The sequence below is a fragment of the Sceloporus undulatus genome, chromosome 9, assembly GCF_019175285.1.
Source record: "Sceloporus undulatus isolate JIND9_A2432 ecotype Alabama chromosome 9, SceUnd_v1.1, whole genome shotgun sequence".
Lineage (NCBI taxonomy): Eukaryota > Metazoa > Chordata > Lepidosauria > Squamata > Phrynosomatidae > Sceloporus > Sceloporus undulatus.
Genome location: NC_056530.1, coordinates 539992 through 565574, shown reverse-complemented (window position 1 = coordinate 565574; position 25583 = coordinate 539992). Strand labels below are relative to the sequence as shown.

Below are 25583 nucleotides of genomic sequence, written 5' to 3'. Positions count from 1 at the left end.
CAGGAATTCTGGGAGCTGAAATCCAAAACACCTGGAGGACCAAAGTCTGGGAATCAGTGCACTAGATTCTCAGCCAGAGAATTATGACTACAAAAGCCAGGATTCCATAGGATGGAACCGTAGCAGTTAAAGTGGAATCATAGTGCTATAACTGTGTAATGTGAAAGGGCACTGGCAGTAGCTTGTAATGAATGATGTATCGCCTCCATGTGTAATGTGTCCCCAAAATAGCTGCCTTTACCTATTTTCTTTGATAGCAACAAATGCTCAGGCAGTATTGTGCAGTGGTCAGAGGGCTGGATACCACCATGTCACTCATTACTATTCATGTCACAGCCGCTAGCAAAGATGTGCTTGTCATACTACAGGACTCACAGTGCAAGAGCCCTCCATATCCACGGATTTTTTAAAATCCACAGGTTCAAGCATCCAGTCTGAAAATATTTTTAAAAATATAAATTCCAAAAAGCAAACTTTGATTTTGGCATTTTATATAAGAATATTGGCATTCTCGCACACCAAGGGCACATATAAGTCTGTCCCTGGCTTTCCACTCCACTAAATGCATCTGGGGAAGTAGACTTACGTACTGCATATTCTCGACTATAAGTCGACCTCATGTATAAGTCAAGGGCAGGTTTTGGGACCGAAATTGTGGATTTTGATATGACCCATGGATAAGTCGAGGGTAAAGCTTTGGGGCATCTAAGGATATAAATGACCGAAGGAAAGGAAAACAATGCCAAAGAACTTAAAAAGTTCCAGCAGGCATAACTATTTGTGCTTTTACTAAAGGCTGGGTTGATGACAAAATAGAGGAGGTTCAATGATTCCAGGACAGTTGACACTCTTGCCTTTCAGCACCTTCATTGACCCATGGATAAGATGAGTCAGTTTTTTTCGGTCAATGTTTTGACCTCAATTTCTAGACTTATACATGAGTGTATATAGTAAGTCTATGAAAAGTTCATGCTGCCAAGTTCATTCTTTCAGTTGGTCTCCAAGGTGTGTTACAAGATCTCCCTACATTACATACTATTTCACTATGTAACTGTATTCAGTGGGACTTGAGCATCCATGGATTTTGCTATCCACTCCACAGGAACCAAATCCTAGAAGATACTAAGGACCCACTGTATATTATTTTATAAAGAAACTATATATATATATGGAGGAGCCTTTTGCAGACACTGCCACCCTCTGGAAAAGAAATAATTTCTCAACACATTAATAGATTTGCTTAAGATACAAAGATCAGAGGCAGACACTTAGTTGTTGTTGTGTGCCTTCAAGACGTTTCCAATCTATAGTGACCCTAAGACAAACCTATTGTGGGTTGTTCTTGGCAAGATTGGTTCATGCATGTCAGCATAAAAACAGGAAACACATCAGTAAAAAAAACAGGACAAAGGAAGCCACAGCTCTGGGTCAAGTGTGCAATATGTACATTATGCCAATGGGAATGTACAGGTGCACATTTAGGATCAAGAGGTCAGTTTTCATTAACTGCCCTGGATCAGTGCTAGGGAATTCTGGGGCCTGTGGTTTTGTGAGACATTTAACTCTGTCGGGGGGGGGGAGAGACAATAAAGTACAATTCCCAGGATTCCCTATGACTGAGACAGGGCAGTTAAAGCAGTTTCAAACTGGGTTATTTCTGCAGTGTGGAAACTGTGGTTTTGTGAGACATTTAGCCTTGTCTGTTAGAGAGAGAGAGAGAGCGCTCTGGGGCCACAATGAACTACATTTCCCAGGATTCCTTAGCACTGAACCTTAAACTGGGTTATTTCTGCAGTGTGGGAACTGTGGTTTTGTGTGAGACAACATTTAGTCTTCTCTGTCAGAAAGAGAGAGAGCGCTCTGGAGCCACAATGAACTACATTTCCCAGGATTCCCTAGCACTGAGCCTCAACCTGGGTTATTTTCGCAGTGTGTTTTGGACAAGCTGGACCATAACGTTTGTGTTTGTGTGTTTGTGACTTCAAACTGACTTAAGGAGGACTTGTTTATATACAGTGTGTTTTGGACTTCAGTGGCCTCAGGATTCAGGAAGAACCCCATTCCCCCTTTATTTTGTGTGTGGAAAACTCCAATTCCCAGCGTGCCCTTCGGCGCTGCTGTCCCCACCCCCTCTTTCGCGGGACGCGGATTGGCTCTGGTGCTGGGCAGGCGTCGGTTTCTATTGGAGGAGGCGGAGGTCACTCGGAGGCTGGGCCAATGGGAGCTCGAGCGCGGAGGGAAGGGGCGGGCGCCGTGCGTCGAGGTTGGTGGCGCAGTTAGCGCGGCGCATGCGCAGTGCGAGGCGGCGGAGCGGCTGCAGGGACGGCGGTGTGTCGGCCCAGCTGGAAGGTGTCAACAGCCGGAGCCTGGAGGGCGGTTGGGGCGGAGGCTGCTCGTCTCCCGGAGGGCCCCCCTGCGCGGACCCCGTGGCTCTGCATGGAAGCGCCGGAGGGGCTCCTTCGCCTGAGGAGGCCGGACAGGTGAGCCCCAGCCCTCGCTCCGCCGCAGCAGCCTCTCCCGGAAACTACAACTCCCAGGGTTCCACGGGGCTCCGTCATGGCAGCCAAAGAGAGCTATGTCTGCAAGGCTGAACAGACAGCCAGAAGATTGTAGTTCCCCGAGACATTCGGCCTCCTCTGGTCCCAGACACACGGCAGAAATAACCGGCTTGAGACCGCTTTGACTGCTCTGGTTCAGTGCTGGGAATCCTGGGAGTTGTAGTTTCATGAGACATTCTTGACCTCCTCTGTCAGAGAGCTCTGGGGCCACAAGGAACTACAACTCCCAGGATCCCATGGGACTCAGCCATGGCACTCAAAGCGGGGTCAAACTGGATTATCATTATTATTATTCTGCAGACATAACCCAGTTCGATGCCGCTTTAACTGCCCTGGCTCCATACTGTGGAATCCTGGGAATCGTAGCTTCATGAGACACTACCAATCCCAGGATTCCATAGGACTCAGCCATGGCACTCAAAGCGGATTGCTTCTGCATTATTTCCTGGGGGTTGTCAGTTTCGTGAGAGACTGATGCTGTGTCTGCTTGGCAGAGATCATACAGTTTGATGCTGCTTTTCCTGCCCAGGCTCAGTGCTGTGGAACTCTGGGAGTTGTCACTTTTGTGACACCTTCAGCTGTGTGTCCACACTGCAGAAATAACCCAGTTCGACGCTGCTTTAACTGCACTGCTGGGGAATTCTGGAGACTGTCGCTTATTGTGAGCTCTCTGACAGAGAAGGCTAAATGTCTCAGAAAACTACAGTTCCCAGAGTTCCATAGCATGGAGCCATGGCAGTTAAAGCGATGTCAAACCGAATGGTTTCTGCAATATGGTCTGCACTGCAGAGATAATCCAGTTTTACGTGGCTTTAACTGCCATGGCTCCTTGCTGTGGAATTCTGGGATCTGTAGTTTGTTGTGGTACCTTTGTCCTTTGACATTGGAGGCTAAATGTCTCACAGAATGACAAATCCCCCCCAAACCTAGGCAGAGGCCCCTGATCTTGCAGAGGCTTGAAACTAACCTCGCCAAAGACGTTGTCGCATGAGCTTTTGTAGACTTGGGTCCGCTTCCTCAAGCGCATGGAGCCCCGTACTTGTAAAGTACTAAGAGGATACAAAGAACAGGTTTCTTACACTGTCAGTTTACATTTACTATTAGAAATGTTTACACACAAGTCAGTGGATGTTTTCTTGCATAGTTTTTAGATTCAAAAGATATCGTTATGTTTATTGTGAGCTCTCTGACTTTGGTCTGCTTCCTCAGATGCCCAATGAGAGGTTTTCCATGGATTGGAGAAAGGAGACCAAGCCTAGGAGAATGTATACTACAACTCCTTTAGCACATTCACCGGAGTCTCAAAGGCACTCAAAGGTCCCTTTGCACAATGATATCCTGACAGCAGTCTGTCTTTGGGACTTTAGGCAAGGGTTTTTGTTGTTGTTCTGTTTTACTCACCCTTTCCTGGAGATGTGGGGGTCTGAGCCTGTGACTTTCACCCTCAAAAACATGCATTCCAACACCAAGCAACAGCACCTCCTTCTTAAATCCCTTCTTTATAGGAGGCCGCCTTACTCTGGGTCAGTGTTACACTGACTGGCAGAGGCTCTTTGAGGTATAAGACCAAAGGCTTTCTCCAGACTTTGTGTTGAAGTTCTTGGAGATGAATCTGGGTCTTTCTGTGCTTGGCACAATGCTTTGCCACTGAGCTCCATCCCTTTCCATAGACTGGACTAGAGCTCACTTTGTCAGCAAAGGTTTCAATCTGTTCCATGGAAGCTTCTGATACAATACATCTGAGGCAGTTTTTGCCCTTTTTACAAAGAGGTGTTTATTATAGATGGCCACCTTTGATCAGTTAACATAAACCACTTATTTCAGCTTCCCTCCCACTAACAAAGCCTTACAGCATTGTACTGTACACTGGCAAAAGTGATGGCAATTTTGTGTGTGTTTGATATTTGTTATTTTGACTGGGGAAGAGTGGTTTTGAAAAAGAACAGCCTGGATCGACATCAGTCCCTAGTATGGATGTATTTTTTGATTAACGTTAACACATGTTTCTGCATTTTGAAGAACAAAATGAGCACAGTCAGTTTGCAAAGCCAATCCAGCTTGAATTTTCTTGCTGGAAGCCAGTGTTGTGGGAAGCTGGGGAAGGATATATTCAGCTTCATGCTGGTTGTTTGACTTTATGGGAATGTTATAAGTCACCAAAGATGGGCAAATACATCAAGTCCAGGTACGGACAGTTTGCCATTCCTCCAACAAAATTCGTACCTATTTTTGGTACACTTCCTCCTGTATATAACACTTTTGTATGTCTTTGTGAACTGCATCACAGAATTTGGAAGGGCACAGATTTCTTAATACAACTGTGTTTTTGGCTCAGGAGAGTTTGGTAAGTTTATACAAAAATGTGAACCAAACAGGTTTCTTACTGTTGTTTTCACCAGTGAGAGAGAAATTGAAAAAGTGGTATTAGTATCCAGTGAGCACAGATATTCAGGATGCCCATGATGAGATAGTTGTGTGGGAAAAGACCTTTTGTGTTGGAGGTAGTATGCCCCTCAGTACCAGTTCTTGAAGAGCATGGGTGGGAGTGTATGCTGTCCTTACATCCTGCTTCTGGGCTTCCTTTGGGCATCTCATTGGGAGGAGGATGCTAAAACATATCGGGTTTTGGTCTGTGCCATCAGTGTGTTGTAGTGTTTAAATGTTGGACTACAACTCTGTCTCAGACTACAGTTCAAATCCCTGCTTGGCTGCGGAAACCCACTTGGTGGCTTTGAGCATGTTGTTGGCACACAATAACAACAACAGCATTTTACTCTAGGACTGGGGCCATCCTAAGAGGACAGGGCAGCTCATTGTATTGTCATTGCCCTGGATGATACACACAGGCTTTCTATGGCCTGTTACAGACTGCCCAAATAAAGCTGCTTCGGGTCTCTTTGGAAGTATGCTATTTAAATGATGCATGGGTCCTAAGAGTCCGGAGGTTGCGCCAAAGCCACACTCCGTTCCTAAGCACTGGAGGGCAGCTTTGGTGCAGCTTCCAGATTCTTAGGATGCATGCATCATTTAAACAGCAGACCTCCAAATAGAGCCGAAGCAGCTTTATTTTGGCAGTCTGTAACAGGCCTATATATGTGTTCATAGTGCAAAACAGATCTGGATTAAGAAGCCTCTTAAGACTAGTGTGTGAGTTAACCCTCTCTCTGGCTTTACTTAGCGAACGAAGATTCAGGAAGGACTCACGATCCCGCGCTTTCTACAGGCGCATTGATGACTAAAAAGGCCAATCCGAGATAAACAAGTCCTGTTGCAGAAGGCACAGCAGAAAGTCTCCTTGGGTGATGTTTCCGGGTTGTGGTTCTTTCTGCGTTGTCTATAGTGGCCATAATTGAGATGGGGTTTAATTGGTTTGGTGAAACCACAAAAATGTTACCAGGGATGGAACCTGATTCTCTTGTCCTGCAATTCATTTTTGTTTCGAGAAAGAGTTGTTCCTTGTCTCTCCAAGCCCACATCCTATTACTTTTTCTGCCCCTTTCTTCAGTTGAGTCAGTGCTCAAATTACAGGGGAGCCAGAGGGAACCTGTCCCCTTTATTGTCTGTTTGAGCCAGCTTCCTTGGCTTGTGTTCTTAGAAGGCTGTGAAAGGGCCATGCCTTGTTTACAGTTAGATGGTAGTAGGGGCAGGGTTTTAGCAGTGTCTTCCCTCTGTGTTCTTCCCTCTTAGAAAAGTAAGAGCCCCTATGGTTTATTGGGCTTTTAAAAGAGGTAACATGTTTGCTTGGTTAAAATCTCTCTTGCTGGAGAGATTAAAGAGCAGAGACAAAGTTGGGTATTTATATGGCTGTGAAATTCTCCCTCATAGCATCAGGCCTGCCATGCATTTCTGTCTGTAAGCACAGATCACAGTCCACGCTGAAGCTGTTTATGTGGACACCCTAATTTACATTATACTGTTAGATTTGTATCCTACATTTCTCCCACAAATCAGACTAAAGGCAGTTGAACTGAGCGTAATGTCTTAGTGTTTGCTGAACAAGCCTTAGATTATGAGTGTACTTTGCTGCCACTGCAAGGGAGCTTAGAAGGTAACTGTTTTATTGTTACTTCCAAACTCACTGTTAGTCTTAATTGTGGTTTATTGAAACAAGCCAAGATTAATCACGGTTTAGGATCTGAACACAAATCTAAGTCAAAACGTCAGTAAAAGCTTATGATTTTAAGGTCATGCCAGAAAGGAGGAATGAGTGCGTGAATCTGAGGCTCGTTGTGGCTTGTCTCTAAACCGTAGTTTTGCATTTTATCTAGACAAATAAGCAGACCTCCATTAGCATGGTTCTGTTGAGTATGGCTCCATACAGACAGTCCAAAATAATGCTGCTTCGGGTCACTTTGGAAGTATGCTGTTTAAATGATGCATGCATCCTAAGAGTCCGGAAGCTGCACCAAAGCTGCCCTCCAGCCCTTAAGACTGGATCGTGGCTTTGGCATGGCTTCTGGACTCTTAGGACGCATGTATCGTTTAAACAGCATACCTCTAAAGTGACCCAAAGCATCTTTATTTTGACCTGTCTGTATAGGGCCCAAATGCCTCTACTGAGGAGACCCTGCTTCACAGTTTTAACATCCCTTATTGTTGTTAAGGAGGGAATGTGAGTCAGAGCTAAATTTGCTGAGCTTAAACTACTGGGATTGCATGGAAAATAATAGGTTGTAGTTTGCAGTATTTAGAAGTAGATGATCCTAGAGCCTTTTAAAAGGAATTTCCAGCTCTCATGGCTGCAGAAGAAGCATATATAACAGAAAAGTTTTCATTTGTTGGTGATTCTTGAGATGAGGAGACTTCAGGTGACCAGAGAAAAAGACTGTCAGCTCCTTGCCCAGTTCCTTCTGGTTCCCAATCTGCACAAACCACATTTCAAAACTCACTCTACCATTCATAAGGTCATCCATTCACTTTGGTCTTGGGCAACATCTTTCCTCCTGCCTTTGACAACCTCAATAGCCATAGTTAAACTTCTCACCTTATCACCACACCCACAAGATTTGCATTTCTGTGGCTAATCATACAGTCTAATAAACGTTCACTCCCTGCATCTGATGGAGCGTATGCTATAACTTCTTTCACATAGTCAATCTCAAAGGTGGTACAAGATCCCTTTGCATAACATCTGGAAGATCCACAGTTATCTCCCTTTGTTCTGGGATGCGAAGTGCATTGGTTTGTGTAAGAGATGTTACTTTTTCAAGTCAGATGATTGCAGGAAATATCTAAACATCTCAGATGGCTCGGGCAGAGATTCCTTTCCTCTGACTATAAAGATTGTTTAATATCCTGTATAAATAACTACCATTTTGTCCCCCAACTTTGTTTGACTACAGGTAACTTCAATGCCTTCTCTATGGACATGAACTCTACTGGAATGCTCGGACTCACAGCAACGCCTCCGCTAACTTGCTTTCGTCAGCCCTATTGTGAGAAGATGGCAAAAGCGAACATTACTAGGGACCTCATCCACAGACAGCTCAAGGTGCATCTTGGTTTAAAGAATCTTTTGTTTGTCTTTCAGGGAATGTGGTGAAGGAAGGTAATGACACTTGAAAAGATGGTGTTGGAGTATCTCAGTGTCTCGCTTCAAAATTGCCTTCTGTTGTTGCTTGCCCATTGATTCAGATTGTACTTTGACTGTCATTGGTGCCAGGTTTCTGGACTTGGACAGAGGGCTCTTAGAAAGAGAGCATGAAGCAAATGAAAGATGCTGGTTTGTCCACCCACTGTTTCTGCCCAGCTTGAAGATAAGGAAGGTCTATAGTTTATGATAGTGTTCCCAACTCAGTGCTTTCCACATTGCTGGATGACAGCTCCCATCAATATGTTCCAACATGGCAAGTGAGGGCAAATTGAAGTCTAGCCCACCATTTGATGGGTATTGTAGTCCAGCACATCTGGAGAACATCCAATTGAGAAAGGCTTAGCCATGAATTGTCCTGAAAACAATTTGGTTTGCTCTCCCTCTTTCTGTTTTGTTTCTCTTCTGCTCCCTTTTATCATTTCTGTTTCAGGTTTTGTAGCTGGGGAAACAAACTAGCGAGAAGCCACTCCTCTCAGTTCAGACATAATAAGCCAGAGTTTGTAAACCTACTACCAGCTGTAGCTTCAAATTGTGATTTGAGTCTACCTAACAATTATATTTGCTTTTTCTAGATGAATTCAAGCACAATTAAAACCAAAACTCAACAAACCACAAACCACTGCCTTGCCATTGTATGAGAACTTGGCCATTGTCTTCACAAACTTGAAATATCAGAATTAGAGAATACAACGTGCACTGAGTTTTCTGCCAAAATGTTAAAGTGTTAGATTTGTTATTCTTTTATGGATTGTGAAGATCCCCCCCCCCCAGCATAATGTAAAAAGTATTGTATCCATTTGATTCTTCATAGGAAAAGGGTGCCCTCAGCTTTGAACGACATTATCATGTGACAGACCCATTCATCCAGCGCCTGGGATTGGAGGCAGAGCTGCAGGTAAGTACTGGAAAAACTGAAATGCATACCTATCCTATGTGATAATACATGACTGCTAATGGAAATCCTGTTTTCTCGTTCCAAGCAAGAATATTCCTCTTCTGACATACTTTTTGGAAAGACTCCCCAAGGAATAAAATATGCTAGTTAAGAGCCACATGGTTTTGTGATGCCTTTAAAGTTCCACCATTTTTGGTTTATTTAAATTAAAATACTAGTTGAGGTTGGTAATATGAAGTTCCTTCCACTCATACCTGAATCCTCTCAGTTATGTAGAAGAAAGGTGTGTTTTTGGCATAGACATGCAACTACAACCACTTGGAATTAAAAGTCATGTAATGCCCCTAATGCTTCCTTGTGGCAATTTAAACATCAACTACAATGAAATGTATTTTTTAAAAATATAGTCAGGTAATTAACAGTGTATGTGCCTAACCTTGTTCATTGCCTATGTATTCCTCCTTCCTTTTTTCAGTTTGCTTTTTATTTCTTTACTTTATAGTCGTAGGTTTCAAATCAAATACAAAAATAAAACATAGGCCTGTTACAGACAGCCAAAATAAAGCTGCTTCGAGTCACAGTGGAGGTATGGTATTTCAATAATGCATGCGTCCTAAGAGTCCAGAATTCGCACCAAAGCCATGCTCCAGGCTGGAGCATGGCTTTGGTGCGACTTCTGGACTCTTAGGACGCATGCATCATTGAAATACCATACCTCCACTGTGACTCGAAGCAGCTTTTATTTTGGCTGTCTGTAACAGGCCAAGTTGGTACCATATGCAAAAAAGTAATATCTAGTTGGCCCTAAGTTTGAGTATTTGTCACTTTCTTGTGCCTATTACTTTTAATTACATACTATAACAGTTTAATCATAAGCAGGCTTCTTACCATTTCTTTCAAGTTATACTGAATATGAAGATTCATTCGTGAAGTACAGATTAGTAGCTAGACCCGGGAATAAATGGAAGCAACTTGGGATACTCTTGGCTGAAAATTCAAAACATGGGAGTAGATCTGACAAATACACAAGAAACTAGACATGGCTAACTAAGGGAAGGAATTCTATCCTCTTGGGTCAGTCTGTAAATCTATCACACTTTCTTTCTTCTTTGTTTAGGGCCACACTGGTTGCGTGAACTGTCTTGAGTGGAATGAAAAGGGAAAGTAAGTATATCTTCAAAATGTAAAGGATGATGAAGTGCGTAGTGCAGTAGGAATCCAAGGTTGGAATTGAAGGACCCTTATAATCAGGGTGCATAACTGTTTTTCCAAAGACTGCTTTCCAGTTCCTGTCGTGGAGCTCAGCCAAATGGTGCCTTTCTGTAGTCTTTCCACTTACAGCCCTAATATTAATAGACAGTTTTAAAAATCAAAGAACAGGTGTATTCATATTGTGGCTAGAAGCTAGCACACCTATTCACTAGAGCAGCAAAGTGATACTGCTGTCTGCAGAGTAGTTTATCTCTGATACCAGGCACAGTTAGAGAGGAGCCTTATCTTTAGCTTCTGGGCTGCCAGAGGTCTTTGGCTGTTTTATTATCAAAAGTGAATGCTGGCCTAGATCTTGATTGATCCAGCAAGAGAGTTTCATATTTTATCCCACAGAGTGCAGTGGTTAACTCAGGAAGAGTGTATGGCAGTGGGAGGAAGTACTGACTATATTGTCCTTAAAGTTATGTACATGGGGGTCCGTAGAGTACAACTTGGGAAGTTGTTGAAGGTTGTTGATGGTTCCTGTGGGCCATGTTGAAATGCCACCTATAAAAGGGCTGGATCACCAAGTGGGCAGTGTGAGCTGGCTACATTCATGGCTATGCAGGGACAGTTGCAGGATTTTGAGGATAAGCTGTGTGTATGTGAAGTCGAAGGCTTCATGGCCGGCATCCATAGTTTTTGTGGGTTTTTCAGGCCATGTGGCCATGGTCAGAAGAGTTTCTTCCTGACGTTTTGCCACACTGTGGCTGGCATCTTCAAAGAAAGATGCCTTCTAGAAATGGCCACATAGCCTGAAAAACCCACAACAAATTATGTGTATATGCATGTGTGACACGTTGCCCCACCTTAGATGATCTGCTTTTTTCAATGATCATAGCAGATGACTTTGTGACCGGCACTTATCCACAGACCTCCACTCTGAGTTGCGCTGTGGTGGAGGATCCTGTTCATTGTTGAAGTGAAGTTCAATAACCAATTAACTTGGCTTCTGTGCAGAGAGTGAAAGAGTGTACCATCTATCCTTCAGTTCAGGCAAGAAAAAAAATGAGTTATGTGCATAATATATACAGTCCTGGATAAAGATTAGAATAGTTTCTTATTCATAGCAAGGGGTCTTGTAGCACCTTTGAGACTAATTGTGTGAAAAAAGTTGAAACTTAAGCTTTTGTAGCTTGCTCTGCTTTCTCTGATTTCTAACCATGATTCAAGTCTTTGGCCTGTACAGACTGCCAAAATAAAGCTGCTTCGGGTCTCTTGTGAAGGTATGCTATTTAAATGATGCATGTATCCTAAGAATCCGGAGCTGCACCAAAGCTGCACTCCAGTGCTTAGGAATGGAGTGTGGCTTTGGCGGCGACCTCCGGACTCTTAGGACCCATGCGTCATTTAAACAGCATACCTCCAAAGAGACCCAAAGCAGCTTTATTTTGGCAGTCTGTTACAGGCCTTTGTTTTAGCGAAAGCTCACTGGAGTGAGGGGACCATTTCTAGAAAGGGCTGTCATTTGTCCGCTGATGATTTGCTGTTAGCTTGTCTCATGTCTTTTAACCTATCCTGCAAATTTGTCAGAAAGTGGTTCCATTTTTTAACAGCTTTGGGGGGAAAGATTCTGAAGTTTTCTGGTGGAGGCAGCTGCTTCTTTTCACTTCCTCACTGTACTCTATACCTCTGCTATTCCAGAGTGTCAGGATGGCACTTGCACTTAAGGACTAGCTGAAAATTGATGTTGATTAATTTGCAGCACCCTTTTGTAAACTGCTAATGCAACTAAACTTGTAATCTTCTATTTCCTTTGACTTGGCAGCTTGCTGGCTTCTGGCTCTGATGATCAGCACACAATTGTGTGGGATCCCCTACATCATAAGAAGCTCCTTTCCATGCACACAGGCCACACAGCAAACATATTCTCTGTCAAGGTGAGTAGGATTTGGACTAAGCAGAGAAAGGTCAAGTGAATATATTAGGGGCAACTTGGGGCTTTTATCTCTAGAACTGAGTAGCAAAGCAAATATTGTTGTGAAAATCTCCAGTGCAGCCATGTGTACAGACAGGCAACTTGGTGCCCTGCAGGTGTTTTGAATGACAACTCCTACAATCTCTGACAGTTGCTTATGTTGGCTGGAGCTTATGGGGACCACAGTCAAAAATTTCTTGGTGTCTTGAGATTGCCTACCGTGGTCTCAATGTGTTGTGAACTAAATAATCTAAATAGTATGCCTGCCCACTAACTGACAGTATTCATGCATAGCTCTTGCCCATTTCAATGAGAGTTATGCAGAAAAAACATCCCTGTGGATTGTACCCAATAAGGCAGATCCTTCTGTCTCTTCCACCTTGCTGTTCTAAATAGCACCCATTATCCACAACCTGACACAGCTGGTTCACATTGTCCCTGATAAGGGTCTCACTGGTCAAGAGTTTCACAGAACTGAAAACTGGGTTTGTTTTCAGATGATCTGTGGTATGCTTCCTTCATTTCCCAGTCAAATATGTGATAGTGGTGTGAATTGGCTGTCATGAGCACATACTTTTTGGCAGGCACACAATGGTCTGCATGGATTTTCTCACATAGCTTGTTACATGCTCCCTAGCCATTGCCTTTGTGGCGGCCAGCTCATGTGACTTGTTTATTAAGCACAGCCAGGACTAAAGTGGAAAGAGAGAATGGCTGCACAGATTGACAAACTGAGCTTGTTGTGGTGTCTCCTGCTAACATTAGCATAGAAGTAAAAACTCCCTGCCAGCTGAAGAGAAGAATAAAATGTTACCAGATGTGTCTTGGTTCAGCCACAGATGCAACAGATATAAACACGCACAAGCTCTAAGTTGTGAAACGTTCCTAGATATCAAATGTCTGCATTTCTGTGTGTGAATGAGCTGAGGTTGTCAAATGTATTTAGAATATTCTTTCCACCTTTGGGTGATACTTAAAAGGCCGTTTATGCTCAGTGTATAATGTGATGCCATGTGCTCTTCAAGTACAACAGTCTCAGTGGTGGATTATCTGTACGCACTATTTACCATTGTTTTTATCTCACATCTGCTTTTGCTCTCTTTAATTTTGAACATAAGCCATTCTGTAGGTGTAACATACAATTGACATACAATTGACATTCACATATATAGAGAGGTCATGGCTTAGACATGATCCATGCAATATTATGCAGCTGAGGGCTATGTGCATTGGTGGACTTTGCATGCAGCCTTCTATGAAATCATAAAGTATAGGTGAGAGCAGATACGAAAATGGAGTTCAGTCAGATCAACAGGGCACCCCCACAAAGATGCTCTGAATGCCCTGCAAAAATCTGCCTTGACTCTTGGGTCTTCTCCTTATTGCTGTACCTAAAAGTATTTTATTATAGAAATTTTTAAATGTTCAGGACATTGCCGGTGATAACTGGGGACTTGGCTACAAAGCCAATCAAATGGGATGCTTATTGATACCTTTCTCATGGTTAGAAACCTGTAAGGGGAGACTTGATTGTTTATCTTTAGGGAATATGTTCTCACTGTTGGGACTACACCAAATATCTTGCTTATTTTCCATAGTTCTTGCCACATGCCGAGGATCGGGTACTCATCACTGGGGCTGCTGATTCCAAGGTGCATGTCCATGACTTGACTGTGAAAGAAACCATCCATATGTTTGGGGATCACAAGAACAGAGTCAAGCGTATTGCCACAGCCCCCATGTGGCCCAACACCTTCTGGAGCGCAGCAGAGGATGGCCTTGTCAGGTATGAGGATACTGGCCTTCTTTTGATTTAATAACTAATATACTTTTCCCTGCAAAGAACCCCTCGTGATCATTGATTTTGTGAGGATGGTCAGAGTTCTTGTGTGTGTGTTGTGTGCCTTCAAGTCATTTTCAACTTATGGCAACCCTAAGGCAAACCTGTCATGGGGTTTTCTTGACAAGATTTGTTCAGAAGAGATTTTCCATTGCCTTCCTCTGAGGCTGAGAGACTTGCCCAAGGTCACCCAGTGGGTTTCAAGACAGAGCAGGGATCGAACCCTCTTTCTAGAGTCATAGACCAACACTCAAACCACTACAGAGCCCTGGTGGCGCAGTGGTTAAATGCCTGTACTGGAGCCACTCACTCAAAACCATAAGGTTGCAAGTTCAAGACCAATAAAAGGGCTCAAGCTTGACTTAGGCTTGCATCCTTCCGAGGTCGCTAAAATGAGTACCCAGACTGTTGGCAAATTAGCTTACAGTTGTAAACCACTTAAACACTGCTTAGACAGTATGAAGTGGTATATAAATGAAGCTTGTTTTTTTTTTATATCACACTGGACACTTAACTGGGCATAACTGAAGTTCTTGGGTGAGAGCTGCAACTATTAAACCAATCCCATGTTCTATTATATGTCTGATATTACCATGTACTGTGTCAAATCTATGGTCCATCAATCCTAGGATGCTATGACTGGCACCAATTCTCCACAGTCTTAGGCAGAAATCTCACTCGGGCATTGCAGACGACCCAAGAGCCTTTAACTGTAGATGCCAGAAACTGAAACACTTGTCTTATGCATGCAAAGCATGTTCTTTGTCATAAAGCGTTGGCTGTATTCCAACTTCTTATCAAAGTGAATGCATACAAACTCCTAGAGTTGAAAGAAATAGGTCAATGAAGTATGGTGTCTCAGCTTCAGTATTTTCTGGGACAGCCTAGAGCAGAAGTGGACAAAATGTGGCCAGAAGGCCACATGTAGCCCTTGGAACCCCAAATGTGGCCTCTGAAGACTTCAGAATCTTGCTCCCAAAACTGTTAAAAAAAATGAAACCATTTTCTGACAAATTTGGGGCTGAAAACCAGCCCAAAGCCCCCCCCCCCAAATCTTCTACAAACTGAACAGTTTGCTTCTCCGAATTCCCAGAACCTTATCCCTTAAAAAAAAACTTAATTGGCCAGAAGGGTTGCCAGAAGTGACACTAATGTCAGTTGTGGTGTGCTCAAACATCATAATGTGGCCCACAAGGCCAGAGCAAGAGAGGAATGGTTACCGCACCCTCCGCAGTTGCTCACCCCTTGTTTAGAGTATGAAGCTCATTGTTAGTCTTGTCTATTCTGTGGATGCCTTCAGACACTTCCCTTTCTCCTTCTAGACAGTATGACCTGCGAGAGAACAGCAAACACTCAGAAGTCCTGATAGATCTGACAGAATACTGTGGACAGCTTGTGGAGGCAAAGTGTCTTACTGTCAACCCCCAGGACAATAATTACCTTGCAGTTGGAGCCAGTGGGCCTTTTGTACGGATCTATGATATACGCATGATTCACAACCACAGGTAATAAAGTCTGACGTTGGTTACTTTGTGGGTCTAAGCTGCCATGCAGAAGGAGGGATACCTTTACTGTGCACAAAAGGTCTCTCAAAAAATTTCCACCATACAGTATTTGTGGACAAGAAATATGGAGGGAACATCTTACCAGATTTCGTCAGGGAGAGGAAAAATTCCCCAACGTTTTCTCAGAGATAGGGTCCCCCATTAGGAGTTATTATCACACAATTTTGTTCATTTTTCCTAAGGGGGTTTGTTTGTTGTGCTTTTGCTGCAGTTAGAAACAAAAGCAGTTATTTTGATAGTCCAACCACCACTTTCAATCCTTGACATCCTCTGCCTAGTATCATTCTAAGAGTAGTAGTGGTGGAGAAGCAGTTAGGTGGATTGATACAATTATGGACGCCACTGCTGTCCTGAGTTTGCAAGACTTGAGCAGAGCAGTAGATGATTGTAGTTTTTGGAGGCCTCTTATTCATAGTATTGCCATAAGTTGAAGTCGATCAATATGGTGTCTAGCTCTGGGGAAGAAGTGGAACTGGCACTTTGCCTAAATTTGCCCTCCCAACTTCCAAAAAGTTTTATTTTTCTGAGGAGATGTTTTTGTTTTTTTCTTTCTGAATTTATTTTGGTGATAATTTTGAATTTATATGGCAAGATGGCTGAGGATTCTGCATTTTCCTCCAGCTGGGACACCATATCTACCTCTTACTAGCATAATTTTTCAGTTACTGTAATCTGAGGGTATAAACAAGTTATTTGGAGGACCAAAGCCTACTACACACAAAGATTTTCTTTCTTTTGGCTAGGAAAACAATGAAACAGAATCCCACAGCTGGAGTCCATACGTTCTGTGATCGTCAGAAACCTCTCCCTGATGGCGCAGCTCAGTACTATGTAGCAGGTATGACTGGCTGTGGTATCCCGATTGGAGCCCTGTTTGCTTAATACATTCAGAAGGCACACTAAGTTGAGAGGGGCTTGTCCATTTAAATAACTGAGACTGGTAACCTAAGTATAGGCCTTATGAACTACAGTTTAAATGAATGAGCCTTTTTGCTCACTGCTAATGGAAGCCATAGAGACTGGAAAAATATGAGGCATGTATTTCTTTTTTTGAAAAAAGAGTGTTGTATTCTGTACAAACAGTAGTAGGCTCCAGTAGTTTCCCAGCTGTACAAACAAGTTACTGTATACTTGTTTTCCTTCTCTTTTTGCAGGGCATCTTCCAGTGAAATTACCTGACTACAATAACCGGCTAAGGGTTTTGGTAGCTACATATGTCACTTTCAGTCCTGATGGTACAGAGCTCTTGGTCAACATGGGAGGGGAGCAGGTAAGAAAGATACTTGTTGAATTGGTCATTATAAAGTGATGGTTTCTTTTTTGTATGGGTTTTTCTCCATTTCCCTGTTTTAGTCCTTCATTGCTTGGGAATCATAAATTGGGTCTGGAATATCACTGAAATATTACAGGCATTAATGATCTATGTCAGCATCACTAGAATGGTTTTTAACTCCATCTATAAGGTGCAAAATATAGCTAAATATAGGGTAGTGTGAACTCCCTCCCCCTTATAATAGATCAAAATTTGTTTCAAATAATGTCAGCTTTCCACCCAGAAAGCATTTTTATTAAGTACTGTGGACTCAAAACTTTACATTTCCAGAGACTTGGTGGATCAAATCATTTATGAACTTTAATTCTCTATGTGAAATTATTTGTAACAGAGTTGGAATGTGCATAATAATACCCCACAAGAAAGCAATTTGAAACTATGGGCTCATATTTAAGCATACTACTAAGCACCTGAAGGTCTCCACTCTCTTTTCTTTGCATTTGGTTGCATCCTCCTTTTCCTTGTTTCTGCTTGTATAAGCTGCAGGTTCATTGTTTGTCTTCATCTGATTTCTAGGTTTACTTATTTGACCTGACGTACAAACAGCGGCCATACACTTTTCTTCTGCCAAAGAAGTGCCACTCTTCAGGAGGTAGGTCCCTGCATTGTGTTAAGTTCACATGACATAACAGCGTAGTGCATCCTGGCTATGTCTGAATTGCCAGGTAACTTTCTAGTCTTCCTGATAGCTGGCAGCTTTCAAATAAGTATGGCTGTTTCCTGCAAGTAAATACAGGAGACTTCGCTCAAATAAGTGAAGTACAGTGGGCCCTTGGTATCCACTGTAGTATGGTTCTAGGATCCCCTGTGGATACCAAAATCCGTGGTTGCTCAAGTCCCATTAAATACAGTGGCATAGAAGAATGGTGTCCCTTAAATAAAATGGCATAATCAAGGTTTGCTTTTGGAATTTATATTTTTTGGAATATTTTCAATCTGTGGATGCTTGAATCCATGGATAAAAATTTTGTGGATATGGAGAGCTGATTGCTTTTCGTGGTTCAGTGGCGTCTGTCACTGTATGTCTGAAGCCCTATTCCAGCACTCTAACCATTACACCACACTAACTCTTCATAGCTAGATTAGGCTGCAATGCTTCCAGTTGCCATATGTTGGAGATGTACATTCTGCTTGAACTGAGTTGTGATATGTATTCTGGTTTAATACTTTGTAGATTTTCCTGTTTCCAAAATTTGCAAAACTTCTTTTACCAAAGATGAGAGTAAGACAAATGGTATATTCCTGAAGGGTGTTGATGCCTCTCTCATACAAATTTCAACCACTCTCTCATACCACTTAGAATTGATTTATAGGCTTCTAGAGAGGCATTTGGGGGCATGCTTGTTGTCTGTCTCATCACTGACACGTAGCCCCAGAATGACTGAGGAGTTTGTTATCATTACAGCTCTGAACAAACAGTTGTAAAAAATGGGCTTTGGTATGCAGCTCAGTCTCTTCCCAGCCTACAGTCTGTTGTTGTTTTTAATTGCCATTAAGTTGACTTATGGTGACCCAATGAATGAGAGGCCTCCAAGTTACCCTGTTACCAACAGCCCTGCTCAGTTCTTGGAGACTCAGAGTCATAGTTTCCTTAACTGAGGCTATCAACCTGTAATGCAGTTTTCCTTTTTCCTTACTGTCTTCTAGCATTTTTGTTTTTTCCCAGCATGTTTATCCTTAGTGCAAATGCACAAATGTGATGCCTGATAGGCTGAAACGCTTGTCAGATCTCTTCAACTCTTTTGGTGTTTGTGTATACACATGCATATCATGCCTGCTCCATAGCTAGGATTTGCTGCTACATGTGAAGTATATAGACAGGCTCAAAATTCACATTTGATTGCTTTTTTAATGCAGTCCTCTCATTCCTTATACTTTGTCCAAAGCAAATTTGATTACTTGGGAAGGCATGTAGCCTCAGGACAGCCACACAGATTTCAGCCGAACACTTGCTATATGAGGATAAGTGTATAAACGTGTCCTGCCAGAATTTTTTCAAGAATTACACCAATGGTGAATATGAGCTGCTGTCTAAATTAGAGGTAGTATTAGATGCCTGGAATGTCAGTATGGGTTAGTATCTGATGCTTTTCCTCTTGGCTTTTTAGTTCGGTAAATCCATTAAACTGAGAGGTCAGGGGAACGCATGGTATCTGTAAATCTGTTTTTGACTTGCACTTGATTGTCTTTTATGACCCCTCAGAGGTGCAGAATGGAAAAACATCAACTAATGGAGTGTCAAATGGCATCCATCTCCACAGCAATGGGTTTAGGCTGTCTGAGGGACGAGCGCATGTGAGGTGAGGAGACATTCTGCCTTGCTAGCAGTTTTAGCTCTGTGAATTAACGTGCAGGTGCAAGCATTTGGGACACTGTAGCCTATATTTCCAAAGCAATTTTTATGTAGCTTTTATTTGCCAGAGCCTTTCCTGACTTGTTTGGTAACAGGAGACTATTTTGTGGGTTGGCAGTGTTGTGTTTTCAAGCACTAGCCTAAACCCCCCATGGATTACATCTGCCCAATTTTTTTTCAATACTGGGTTTGCTAAGAGACTACTTAAGGCAACAGAAGGATCTTTGCCTACCTCAGTTAGCCTTCAAATGGAGAATCTGATCCTTTAGATGCTTCTGGGAACATGACTGTCCATTTGGGAGCCTGTGGGGATGGATGGGGGAATGGTGAAACGAAAAGAGAATACATTGCCAATGGGATAGGGTTCAGGGGATACTGAGGGCCACGGTCAAGTCCTTGACAACTTGGTTTTTTATCCCGAGTTTCCTCAAATGAGGTCAAGTTGACATACATAGCCATTCCCTTCCTTTCTTCCTGTATTATAAGGGATTGTTGAAGAGACTGTCAAGTAGATTGGTATTGTTATCATCGGCCATCAGTTTTTCCTGTCTGACTCTAGAAGGAAGACACTCAACTTCATGACTAACTTTTGGGACTCTAAGAGTGCCCCCATCTTCCTTTATAGCTTTCCCCAGCCTGGGACCTTATATATATTTTATGACAGAACTCCTATAATCTAATATGGCCATATGTTGAATTATTTATTTATTTATTTATTTTATATGCCATCTTTCTCCCAAATTGGACCCACGGAGGCTCACAGACATCAAAATAGTACAGTTAAAACACGAATATAACAAGTGTTGTAGTGCAACACATCTGGAGGGCAACCGGATCAATGAAGGCTGCCTTGCCTAAAAATATCATGTCATACCCTTTTTGTTGTGGATCTTAATTTAACAAACCTAGCTGAACAGCACAGTTTTTTAAAAAGACATCATGAAATGCAGTGTGAGGAGTAGAAGTGAAGAGGGTTTTTGTGACTTGGGCCTGCTTCCCCATATTTCAGCTTTCCTTGTTTCTTTAGCCCCCAAATGGATCTCCCTCCCTACTTGGAGAAAATTAAGTTGCAAGCCAATGAGGCTTTTGCTTGTCAGCAGTGGACTCAAGCCATCCAACTTTACAGCAGAGCTGTGCAGAAAGCCCCCAACAATGCCATGCTGTATGGAAACAGAGCTGCTGCCTACATGAAGCGCAAGTGGTGAGTGAACAAGGGATGATGCTTCATGGGAAGGCTGATGAAACAAAGTTCCATTGATGCTGTTATCTTTTCCTAGATCCCAGGAGGCATTGATAACACCTATATAGCTGGGTAGTTCCTAAAGCTGCAAGCCCATGGATCCACTCCTGGGCTGTCCCTGCCATCAGACTACATGAAATTTATTTTGGCGACTAAGGCCTAATTTTTACCTTCTTCCGATAATTCTGCCTTCACAGCAAAAAGAAACTACATCTTTTACCACTAGGAGTATATGCATCAGTGCCAGATTTAGCTTAGCTCTCCCAATTATTTATTGTATTATATTATAGCATTATTATAGCATTTCCCCCCAAGGTGGCTCTCAGAAATTAAAGAAGATAAAGATAAAAGCATGTAATGTGAATCATTGTTTCTCACCCTTTGATTCTTCAGATGTTTTGGATTCCCAACTACTTTGAAACCCCAGCCAATATGGCAATTGTCAGGACTTATGGGAATGGAAGTTCAAAACATTTGGAGGACCAGAGATTGAAAATCACTGGTTTAGAAACCATACTAAGCTAGAATGACTTTTTGTGTTGACCTGGGCAGCAGTATGCATTTTGGGCAGCAATGGAGGAGGAAGTTGCTTGCACTGTAAATATCTGACTTTTGTTCCTTTTACAGGGATGGGGATCACTATGATGCTTTGAGAGACTGCTTGAGGGCCATTTCCTTGAACCCTTGCCATCTCAAGGCTCACTTCCGCTTGGCCCGTTGTCTCTTTGAGTTGAAGTATGTGGCAGAAGCCCTGGAGTGTCTGGATGACTTTAAAGGGAAATTCCCTGAGCAAGCCCACAGCAGTGCCTGCGATGCTCTGGATCGAGACATCAATGCAGCCCTCTTTTCTAAAAGCGATAATGGTGAGGAGCAACCTGACAGTGTATTGCACTCATTCCCATGACATCAGTGAATGTCAAATTACATTTTTCTTAAATTCACAGACCTCTGTGAGTTGTATATTGTGCAAAACTATTCTCCAGCAGCTTTCAGAAAAACTCCTGGGGAGAGGGGTGTGTGTCATTCCCCCCCCCCCAATGTGTAGGGGTTCTATTTAAGTGAATATGTGGGAAATGATGGTACTCTGCTCCCCTAGTCTATGAGCCTGACCCCATTTAAAACTCCCTGTGGCTACAAGTTAAGGCAGTTTTGATTAGAGAAAAATCAATGGTAACTTTTTTGAAAGATTGAAAACCCTTAACTGACTTTTTGAGAAAGAACAAAGGTAAGAAGATGATACTGGTTTTGATTATTAATTCAAGTTAAGTTTATAGACAGCATTTTATGTGACAAGGAGGGAGGGAGGTAGAAATGCAGGAGTTAATTTACAACCACAAAAAACACAGTTGGAATTCATATATTGTAGTATAATTGTAGTTAAGTTTGTATTGTTTTTAATGTATGTTATTGATTGATTGATTGATTGATTGGATTTATATCCCACCTCTGCACCAAAATGGGATTCAAGGAGGCTTGTAGTTTAGTATGTATTTTTGAGAATGTAGTTTAGTATGTGTGTTTCCATTTGATGTATCCAAGTTTTTAGTGAATATAGAATTGTAATAAAAATTATTTTAAAGAGAAGTTAAGACCTCCATCATCCACTGCTTGGAGGATGAGGATGTTTTGGACCTGGAGGTCTTCAGTGCAGATGCCAACTCGTCTGTATGCTCAGTGGAGTGGGTTTGGTGAAACTGTAGTGTCCTAACTTCTGCTTCCCATTTATACAACTGGGATGGGAAAGGTGAGAGGTGTGCCAATGGTTGTCTCTGCAAAGGAGCACATTTTGAGAAAAAGGTTTTAGGTCCTTGTGCAGCACTTGTGAGACTTGTCATTTTGCTTTGTTTAGCGGAAGACAAGAAAGGGAGTGGCCCCATCTGGCTCCGAGCAACTGGGCGCAAGGATTCCATCTCCGAGGATGAGATGGTGCTGAGGGAGCGCAGCTATGACTACAAGTTCAGATACTGTGGCCATTGCAACACCACCACGGACATCAAAGAGGCTAACTTTTTTGGCAGGTATGGGGACCTCTGTCAGGCTCAAGTGTGGGATTTCTGTTGCTATTGTTGTTATCATCTGTGTATATATCGATATATCAATATATATATATCCCAACCTCTCCCCAAAAGTGTTCTTGCGTTTTAGACTTTATATACAAACCCTCGATTGCAGCATGTTGGGTGGTAAGGTATGATGGGAATTGTAATCTAGAGGTACTGGATCCCCAGCCCTACAGTGTGATGATTCTTCTGCTTGCTACTTCATTGCTGACCTGTGACCTCATCTCAGTTTGACTGCTCTCATTCCTCCTAGCAATGCACAGTACATTGTCAGCGGCTCTGACGATGGTTCCTTCTTCATTTGGGAGAAAGAAACAACCAACTTGGTGCGGGTACTGCAAGGCGATGAATCTATTGTCAATTGTCTCCAGCCTCACCCGAGCTACTGCTTCCTGGCCACCAGTGGCATCGACCCCGTTGTACGGCTGTGGAATCCCCGGCCGGAGGTGAGAATACAAGCAGAGCCTCAGACTGGGGCTATAGGGGCCAGAGCAGAACCAGGAAGAATTATCTTTTTGCAGCACAGCTCCCTGAATGGGGGAATCTGCAGCCCAAAAAGGGAACTTTTCACAGCTCTGGACAGGAGTCTCTGGGCTTTCTTCATCAAACCAGCAATTATTTTTTCCCAGGGTTATTCAGAGCAGTGCTGGCCATGACACTTCATTGCAGTGTCAAGCCAGATTGCATCAACACCGTGAAGCTCTTTTGAAAAGAATGTCTCCAGACAGCTTCATACGTTATTCAAAAATATTCTGTTAAATTATCTCTTAAATCTCAATGCTGTCTCCAGAGTTTTAGGATGCCTTCTGCCTCCCCCCCCCCACCAGAAGTTGAATAAATAATACAAACCAATCACTAATATCTAGTTCTGCTTTTGTTTCTAATTTCTTTAACTGTTATTTTCCATCCACATTTCCACTCTACGCTCTTAAAGTGCTTCTATTCCACGATTATTGCCCTGTCTGTCTCCTGTTGCATTCTGAGGCTTGTTGTTCAGTGAGGCCTAACGACTCCCTCCCTCAACTGCAAATCCCAAAATGCAAAAGGCAGCCAGAGCAGTAATAGTGTAATAGCAGCACTATAAGAGTGTAGTGTGGAAATGTAGCATTACAGGGGCATTCAGTACTGGATGCTTTGCTCTGTTATATACTGTTGAGCTTTTTATCATTAATTTCCTGTAAGCTGAAGATCTTTCTGGAGCTTATGAAATTCATTGCCTCACTAGCCTTAGGTAGATTCCCTAGAAGGACAGACATGTTCATAAGGATATCTTTCAGAAGTGACCTCTAGACTAAATGAGTCCTCCGTGTTCAAAGTCCACATGCATACTTTGAGTCTGGCCTCTTGTAGCAGAATGAAGCGTCTAGCAGAATGAAGTACTCTCCAGCTCTGTTTCCATTCATTCTCTACACCAGATATAATCTAAATGCTTTATGAGACCAATAAAAGCAACTGCATCCACTCTTCTGCACGAGCATCTCACTTTCTCTGACATCCTCTGTCCTCTTGCAGAGTGAAGCACTGAATGGGCGGGTGGTGGAAGACATGGAAGGAGCTTCCCAAGCCAACCAGAGGAGAATGAATGCCGATCCTTTGGAAGTGATGCTGCTGAACATGGGCTACCGGATCACAGGACTGACTGGCGGTGGGGCTGGAGGCTCGGATGATGAAGACAGCTCTGAAGGGCAGGTCCACTGCCGGACCAGCTAAAGCCGAATCGCCTCTCCTTCCCTTAATTTTGTTTTTGTTTGTTTGTTTGAAGGGAAATCTAGTTTGCCCAGTTTGAACTCTGATGAACGACTGCACTGTTTCCCACTATGCACAGAGTAGGACGCGCCAGCAGGGGCAGGAGTGGCTTTCCTTAAACTGCTGCTGCTGTTTCTTCCCCTTTGCCTCGTTCCACTTTCGAGCAGCATGGTAATGCAGCCTGTTGAGTTTTGCCTCCTAGCAGAATCTAGTCTGTGCCGGGATTTATTTTCCACGTTGTCAGTGAGCAGTGTAAAAACTGGTTACCATCCCCTTTCTCCAGTGCTGCTGCCTAGCCAGGAGGGTAGGAGGCCTTGCCTACGCAAACGCGTGTTGCAGACAGGATGATAAAAACTCAATAAAAATGTAAACTAGGGCAGGGGTGATGGAATGGCGTCTGATGCAGTAGTCTGTCTCCAAAGCTTGGCTTTGCCTGCTCTGCTGCTAGCTGCAGGCCCATAGTTTGGCCTTCTTGGCATCTCTTTCAGCCTAAAGGACTGCTGATGAGCATTCGCATCTAAGACCTGATCACGAGAAACTGGCTGGATAAACATGGGCAGCCCAGGTAACATGGCTGTGGAGGTGCAAAGAATGAACTTTTCTGGTATCCAATACTTTTATTTCTTCCACACGCAGAGAAAGACAGAAATGGCTGTAACTGAAAGAAGCCCCAGCACAGGGCTTGGTGGCTTACATGACTCGAACTAGTAAAAAGACTTGATGTTGCTGCTCTTTGGAAAACGTTTGACTTTCTCCCTCACTTTTTTCGACAAAAAAGGTTTAATTTTCCATATTTCTGTGACAAAGGGGCTTGGGTGGTTTGGAGTGCTGTGCTGATATGCCTGGTCACAGCTTGAGACACAGAGTCCAGGACCGTGCGTGAGAATAAACTGCCTAGCCATGGTCAGCTCTTTCCCATCTCATCCATCAATTTGCTATATAGACAGGTATTGTTCAGTGACCTTTTCAGAAACCTGGCCTTTCCCAACTCTGTTTTGTGGTGGGCAGGATTTCTAAACAGTGATCCAGAATGCTGGTTGCCCCACTTTTTCTTTCATTGAGTGACCCCTGTGCTGGCTTGGGTTTAAACATTTTAGTTCTGGAGAGGACCAGATTGTCTTCCCCTTCTGAAGGTCTACTTCATACAGTGCTTCCTTTTCCTCCTGAGATGACCGTGGTAGAACTAGCAGAGACTTCTGTGCCTTTTGGGTCCCACTTGTTTCTGGGCAAA

At 43.0% G+C, this 25583-nt stretch overlaps 1 protein-coding gene across 2 annotated transcripts; it reads left to right on the top strand.

Annotated features, from left to right (window-relative positions):
* The first annotated feature begins 2309 nt into the window (after positions 1-2309).
* Positions 2310-25097, top strand: WDTC1 (WD and tetratricopeptide repeats 1). 2 transcript variants are annotated; one of them, XM_042440624.1, is made up of 16 exons: positions 2310-2480; positions 8089-8280; positions 8963-9046; positions 10164-10210; positions 12066-12177; positions 13814-14001; positions 15378-15560; positions 16364-16458; positions 16775-16890; positions 17470-17545; positions 19157-19253; positions 20334-20507; positions 21174-21409; positions 22396-22564; positions 22860-23052; positions 24119-25097. In XM_042440624.1, exons 2-16 carry the CDS (start codon positions 8275-8277, stop codon positions 24314-24316), a joined length of 1974 nt encoding a protein of 657 aa, XP_042296558.1. In that variant the 5' UTR covers positions 2310-2480; positions 8089-8274; the 3' UTR covers positions 24317-25097. The 2 variants fall into 2 exon arrangements, with proteins under 2 accessions (XP_042296558.1, XP_042296557.1); XM_042440623.1 differs by lacking the exon at positions 8089-8280 and adding an exon at positions 7901-8049.
* The last annotated feature ends 486 nt before the right edge of the window (positions 25098-25583 follow it).

What these genes read in the sequence shown, in the direction of transcription:
- WDTC1 (XM_042440623.1), top strand. Translation starts at nt 7,921, where the DNA reads ATGGACATGAACTCTACTGGAATGCTCGGACTCACAGCAACGCCTCCG. An exon ending in TCATCCACAGACAGCTCAAG is followed by an intron (nt 8,050 to 8,962) that starts GTGCATCTTGGT and finishes GATTCTTCATAG; the next exon opens with GAAAAGGGTGCCCTCAGCTT. An exon ending in TCAACATGGGAGGGGAGCAG is followed by an intron (nt 16,891 to 17,469) that starts GTAAGAAAGATA and finishes TCTGATTTCTAG; the next exon opens with GTTTACTTATTTGACCTGAC.